General features: G+C 40.4%; 1 protein-coding gene across 2 annotated transcripts; it reads left to right on the plus strand.

Annotated features, from left to right (window-relative positions):
- Nucleotides 1–317: 317 nt before the first annotated feature.
- Nucleotides 318–6005, plus strand: PBDC1 (polysaccharide biosynthesis domain containing 1). Of its 2 annotated transcripts, XM_002930704.4 has the most exons (6): nucleotides 318–475; nucleotides 567–632; nucleotides 1864–1923; nucleotides 2430–2570; nucleotides 3800–3911; nucleotides 4210–6005. In XM_002930704.4, the coding sequence occupies exons 1-6, from the start codon at nucleotides 446–448 to the stop codon at nucleotides 4458–4460; spliced, it is 660 nt and encodes a 219-aa protein (XP_002930750.1). In that variant the 5' UTR covers nucleotides 318–445; the 3' UTR covers nucleotides 4461–6005. The 2 variants fall into 2 exon arrangements, with proteins under 2 accessions (XP_002930750.1, XP_019649086.1); XM_019793527.2 differs by lacking the exon at nucleotides 567–632 and having other exon boundaries at nucleotides 367–498.
- The last annotated feature ends 344 nt before the right edge of the window (nucleotides 6006–6349 follow it).

The raw sequence follows: 6349 nt of genomic DNA on the forward strand, positions 1-6349 counted from the left end.
CCCTTTACTTCATTGCCTAGCACTATGCTTGTTTGTGATTTACTCCCTACTTGGAGTATAGGTGTGTGGGTGTGTGTGTATTCGTGTAGGAGCCTGCTTGCACAAATGGAGAGTGTGAATCCGAATCTCTGCGGGACACTCAGCGCAGTGGGCACGCAAAAGCTTTAACTCAGGCTTTTCGCATGATCACCACCAATATCAACGTGCATTCAACCACCTGTGACATCTGAAGCATCCCAGACCGTGCAGCAACGCAGCCCCTTCGCGTGAGCGCAGGGCGGATGAGGAGGGGCCAGGGACAACCGCCCCCAGGCGACGGAGGTTGCGCGCAGGCGCACCGGGAAAGAAAGCCTCTCTTATTCGGCCGTCCCTTGCCAACCAGCTGCAGGCAGAGCTCGCAAATAGTCATTTCCGGGAAACAGGCGCTTGCTTTGCGGGGTGCGACATGGAGACCACTAGTGGAACCGCTGAGCCGGTGAGGCGCTGCTCTGGGGTCCGGTGAGTGGGGAAGTCGAGCCGGGCGGAGCTCTGAACACCATCTCTCCCCCTTCTTATTCCCTTCTCAGGTTTCCGGGGAACTGGTGTCCGTGGCACATGCTCTTTCTCTCCCAGCCGAGTCTTATGGCAACGATGTGAGTATGACTCACCCTCAGCTCCCACTCATTCGGCTAGCCTGGTATGTCGGCAGGACCTGCCAAGAAATTGTAACCCCCTGATAGCTTCTGTGAACCCTCTCCATGCCCGGCAGAAACCGCGCTTTTTCATTAATTCTGACCTTTTGGGTCCACAAACCCAGGACAGATGCCGGTGGAATTAGTTCCCAAACTTTGCTGCACTAGAACCACCTGAGAAGCTTTTATATCTTCCATTGTCCAGGTCGCAATCTATACCAATTAAATCAAAATATCTGGGGGGGGGGGCGGTGAGAGTCAGAAATTAGTATTTTTTAAATGTTCCTGAATGATTTCGTTATGCAGTAAAGTGGCACCGAATTATGGTATGCCTTCTTTAGGTCCTTAAGAACAAAGCGTATGATATTTTTGAGATACAAGACACAGGGACATGAAAATAGTATTAACACTCAAATAAAAATGTGATTGATGTATGTTAGATTAGGGTATAAGATCCAAAGGAGGTTAGTGGAAGAAGAAACCCCTAAGGATTGAGACAGTAGAGGAAGACTTCACTGAGAAAGTGAATCTTTAACTGGATCCTCAAAGTATCGATGGGCAAAGGACATGGTGTGAGGCATGGAGATAAAAATGCAAATGGGTTTGCTGGGGTCAGTGAAATAGATCCATCTAGCTGGAGTGGGAGATGTTAATGGAACAGGTGGTAGGTCCTTGGTAAGACGTATTTATAATCTCACCTGCTTCACAATACTGATTCAATTTTAAGTGTTATGGATGGGGAATTGGCTCTTATAAACACAAATGAGGATTGTTACATGTTACACTATTAAAAGTAAAGGGTGTTTCACTCTTGTTATCTTACTTTGTTCTCCCAGCAACGCAGTGATACGTGTGAGTATATTGTATCAGTTTTACAATGGTTTAATTCAGTCCTGAGAAGGCAGTCTATCTACTCCTTTTGTAGTCTCCCACGCTTTCGCTAGCTGCTGCAAAAAGAGCAAGTGGCTTATGCTGTTGATTAGACTGTGGGCAGCTTCTTTTGGTAGGTAGTTTCCTTCTTAAGGACAAAAGTTTTATGTTTTCCAAACCCATTAGTCCAGTTTTTATTCTTTGACAGTAACACCAAGGTTGGTAGTGTTACTGACTTTACCTAGACATCCGCAGACATCCTTAATTTGTTCTCTAGTAATAGGATTGAGATTCTGACCTGATATTCTTCACTCCTTTGCAGCCTGATATTGAGATGGCTTGGGCCATGAAAGCAATGCAGCATGCTGAAGTCTACTATAAGGTGAGTCTGTCTTCATTATTAAGCAGAATTAAGCATGTAATTGTAGTGTATGGTTCTTTGCTAATCACTATTCTCAGCAAGTTAAATATATGGATTTTGGAGATAATTTTTATTACTGTAAGATTTTACCCACAGACGACAAGGGGGTGGAAGTGATTTTTTTTTTTTTTTGACAATGAGGACTTGTACTAATTTGCCCAGTGTTCTGCTGCTAACTGGCAAAATGATTCCATAGTAGGCAGTTAATAAATGTTTGACTACTGAATGAACAATTCACAGAGGGCAATAGCCAGGCAGTACTAGGACCAAAGGGTTTGAACTGGTGGCAAGGATCGTAGTATATTATGGCCCTTGAAAACTGTGTCATGATTCCATTTGGGACCGTGTCTGTCTGTACTTCCTAATAACTCTTCTGCCCTTAGAACTATAAAGATTTTCTGGGGAAGGGGGGATAGAAGTGTAGTAAATTAGAGACTAGTAGCTGTATGTTGTCTTATGTCTGGCAGCTGATTTCATCAGTTGACCCACAGTTGCTGAAACTCACCAAAGTGGATGACCAAATCTATTCTGAGTTTCGGGAAAATTTTGAGAAACTCAGGATAGATGTGTTGGATCCAGAAGAGCTCAAATCAGAATCAGCTAAAGAGGTAAGAATTCTCTCAAATATTGCCTAGCATCTGACCAACAACAATTGATTGTGAATACATTTATACATTTATACATTTAAACTTTTTTCATTATGTAGTTATGTAGTTATGTAGTTATAATCAACTAATAAGTAAGTTATGAAATGAAATAAGTGGGTTTATTTTTGATTTATGAGTTTTTATATCCATTGAATCTATTTTTTCTTTTTCTTTTCTTTCTTTTTTTTCTTTTTGACTTGGACATTTCATTCCTTCCTACCCAGCCCTTTCAGGCGAGAAGGAACCAATTTACTTGTGTTAGTAGTTTAGCTTGGATGGAGGATTGGGAAATTGGCCAAAAAAAAAAAAAAAGGCTTAGATGGAGAATTGGCAAATAGGGTACAGGGAGTTATTTGAATTCTCTGGATTTAAATTCATGTTATCGTGGGCCATGGATAATAGCAGAACTTCACTTTCCCATTGCTTACCTGATTATCATACTTTTACAGTGTGCTTAAACTCTTTTTTTTAATGTTTTTTTATTATGTTAGTCACCATACAGTACATCCCTGGTTTCCAATGTGAAGTTTGATGATTCATTAGTTGCGTATAACACCCAGTGCACCATGCAATACGTGCCCTCCTTACTACCCATCACCGGTCTATCCCATTCCCCCCCGCCGAGGCCCTCAGTTTGTTTTTCACAGTCCATAGTCTCTCATGGTTCATTCTTATAGTGGGGAAAATATTTCCCTGAGAGTAGGTCCTTGGTTTACATATATATGTAAGCTTTTAACATTGTTACCGTTAACTGTTAACTCTGTTACTGATCTTTGCAAAAGTACCTCTCTAGCAATGGACTTCTTTCTTAAAATTTAACTTTGTGACTTTGTGCCACATTCCTGCTGCCTTTGTCTTATTTGTGCTTCAGTAGGGGATGAATAACTATTTTGGGCTGAATTAACCAATAACTTAAAAACAAAACCGAATATATTTAAGAAATCAAATTTTAATTCTGTAGTCAAGGATTTAAATATTTTGTCAAGTTAAATTTTTGTTCGTGTTGGGAAATACCAGTCTAAGGACAGTAGATAGTAGAAAGTCCATGCTAGTGAAAGTAGACATCAACTCAGCCCAGGTCTCTTTCACTATGGGTATTTTCCTTACTGAGGAAGTGGAATGCCTTCTCCAGGCCTGACTTCACCAGCCTCCTGCGTTTGTCAACTAAGGCCTCTTTTTTGCCTTTGTAGAAGTGGAGGCCATTCTGCTTGAAGTTTGATGGGGTTGTAGAAGACTTCAACTATGGTACTTTGCTGCGACTGGATTGTTCCCAGGGCTACACTGAGGAAAACACCATCTTTGGTGAGATTCTTGCCTCTGGAATGGTTTCTGCATAAGGAGAGTGAGGGATCTGGTTTTACTGATGACTTAGTGACATGAGTATCTTGGGAATCATTTTATTTGTTACATATTTAAAGATCATGTTAGTGTTTTTTGAGTAACTGTGAGATAAGATGTTTTTTTCAGCCTCATTTAACAAGATTAGAATTCCACGTCTCTGAAGTTTATGACTGTGCTGGAATGCTTTGACAATAGACTTCCAGTAGGTTTAGAGAAGTAACTGTGACTAGGGCAATAATCAATTCTATTCATCTTTCAGCCCCCAGGATACAATTTCTTGCAATTGAAATTGCTCGGAACCGAGAAGGCTATAACAAAGCAGTGTACACCAGTGTTCATGACAAAGAAGAAGAGAAAGAAGGCAACCAGGGAAGAGAGAAAGGAACTGACAGTGGAGGGGCAGAAGAGAAAGGAGCCAACAGAGGAGAGAAAGCAAAAAGCAACAAAGGGGAAGAAAAAGAGAAAGGAGCCAACAAAGAAATCAGCAAGAGTGGTGAAACAGCTATGTAAGGTAGACAAGGAATAGCACTCTGGAAGCTGTGACTCAACTATGTCTCCAGATACCACGATGCTACTTGCACAGACCCCTGTGGTTACATGAAAGACATATAGAAGGACACCTTTCTTGCCTAATAATCAAGAGCTACTGTGGTGGTTCTCTTGTATGAACCAGATTAAAGGCTATTAGTAGGGTCTTAGTTGAGCATTTCTTGGTATAGTGTTTCTTGGTTCTCACCACTGGTCAAGTAAGAAATTTTATGAATAAATTTCTTTTGGCTCTTATGACTGTATCTATAATTGACTCTTAAAAGGTAGTTCAAATTATTTAACACTTCCGATTTTTTTCAGGTATATAATCTCTTTGTCATGTCTTGTATAAAATGATTTGTGCCTGTCTTTAAATGCTTATCATTGTTTCCTGCAGTGAAGTTTCCTCAAACCTGTTAAGTTGTATATGGTTTTGGGATTAGAAGTTCCTATGTAAGAATTGATTCCTGCTATTTGAGTATAGCTTTCCAATTTTCTTTGATATATCTTGCAAAATATTTGGTGAATACTCTGGAGATAAGAGCTGGGGCCTGAACCTGTCAGACCAGTGAATGCAGCCCAGTTCACATTAGAAGAGCAGGGCGCTGCACCTGCTAAGTACCTGCTTCTCTTCTCGTACCCAAGTTGTTATCTGAAAGCTAGCAGAAATTAATAATTAAATATAAAGCCTGGTAGAGTGACTTCCCTTTTCTGATGCTATGGACAATGGCATAATTTACATGGTAACAGCAAATGAACATTTTTAAATGATATTTTGTCAGACTCCAAAAATAGACCAGTTGATTTTATATAGATGGAGGGGTTTCTTTTCATCTAATGACTCTCAGGAGTGTGTGTTTCAGTTATCTTTACATACGTATAAAGGCTTGTGCATGTCACCATAGACCTCCTGACTTGGATTGCTATGGGTGTTATACGCAAGTAATGAATCATGGAATTTTGCATCAAAAACTAGGGATGTACTGTATTGTGACTAACATCATATAATAAAAAATTATTATAAAAAAACTAGTTAGAGGAAGCCACAGTGTTTATAGTGCATACAGTAAATACTCTTAAAACTCTAAGCACAGCAAGATCATTCGGGAAAGGATTTATCAGAGCAGAAAAGGGGGAGAAGTGAGGCTTTTTTCCCTGGTGGGCGTAGAAGAAAAATAAAAGTTAAGCTTAATCAATGAATCATTTTCTAGGCAGGAGCTGAACTAGAGATACATAAAGCTAGCAGCAACAGTTGTGCACAAAGCAAATAGGTTTCCCTATGGATGCGTTTTAGCCAATTCTTAAAAATATTTAAAACATTTTTTAGACTTTTCATTTTATAAAAAATGCTTTTAAATGGGTCGGAGAGTGTTAAATACTTCATACTAGACAGACTTTTAAAAATCAAGAACTTCCTTTGCTGTATTGACTTTGTCTGGTTCATACATTCTTAAATATCTGCGAACACTCGTCCATACACATTGCCTGAGGGACTGGGGAAGAATAAAGATTACTGGCTGCATACGATTCTGCCTGTCGTGGCCTTTTCCAGGTTGCTCACCAGCAAGAAAACTGGCTTAATTACTTCTCTCTGATTTTATGGAGAATAAGAAACCACTGAAAGACTACTTGAAAGCAAGAGGCATCTCTGTCCAAGAACTAGGAAATACAAACTGGGCAAAGGGAGGGGAATAACATGGAACACTTCAGCAGCATCTTAAGGCCAGGAATCCAAGACAGTATCCAAGGTCAAAGGGGAGCGTGGGCAGAATTCTTAAGATGGCCTCAAGATTTCCACCCCTGGCATACCTGCTCTATATAGTACCCTCTTGTTGGGGTGGGCAAGCTTTGTGAATATGAGGGGATTTCAT

The sequence above is a fragment of the Ailuropoda melanoleuca genome, chromosome X, assembly GCF_002007445.2.
Source record: "Ailuropoda melanoleuca isolate Jingjing chromosome X, ASM200744v2, whole genome shotgun sequence".
Lineage (NCBI taxonomy): Eukaryota > Metazoa > Chordata > Mammalia > Carnivora > Ursidae > Ailuropoda > Ailuropoda melanoleuca.

What these genes read in the sequence shown, in the direction of transcription:
- PBDC1 (XM_002930704.4), top strand. Translation starts at nt 446, where the DNA reads ATGGAGACCACTAGTGGAACCGCTGAGCCG. An exon ending in CCGAGTCTTATGGCAACGAT is followed by an intron (nt 633 to 1,863) that starts GTGAGTATGACT and finishes ACTCCTTTGCAG; the next exon opens with CCTGATATTGAGATGGCTTG. An exon ending in AATCAGAATCAGCTAAAGAG is followed by an intron (nt 2,571 to 3,799) that starts GTAAGAATTCTC and finishes TTGCCTTTGTAG; the next exon opens with AAGTGGAGGCCATTCTGCTT.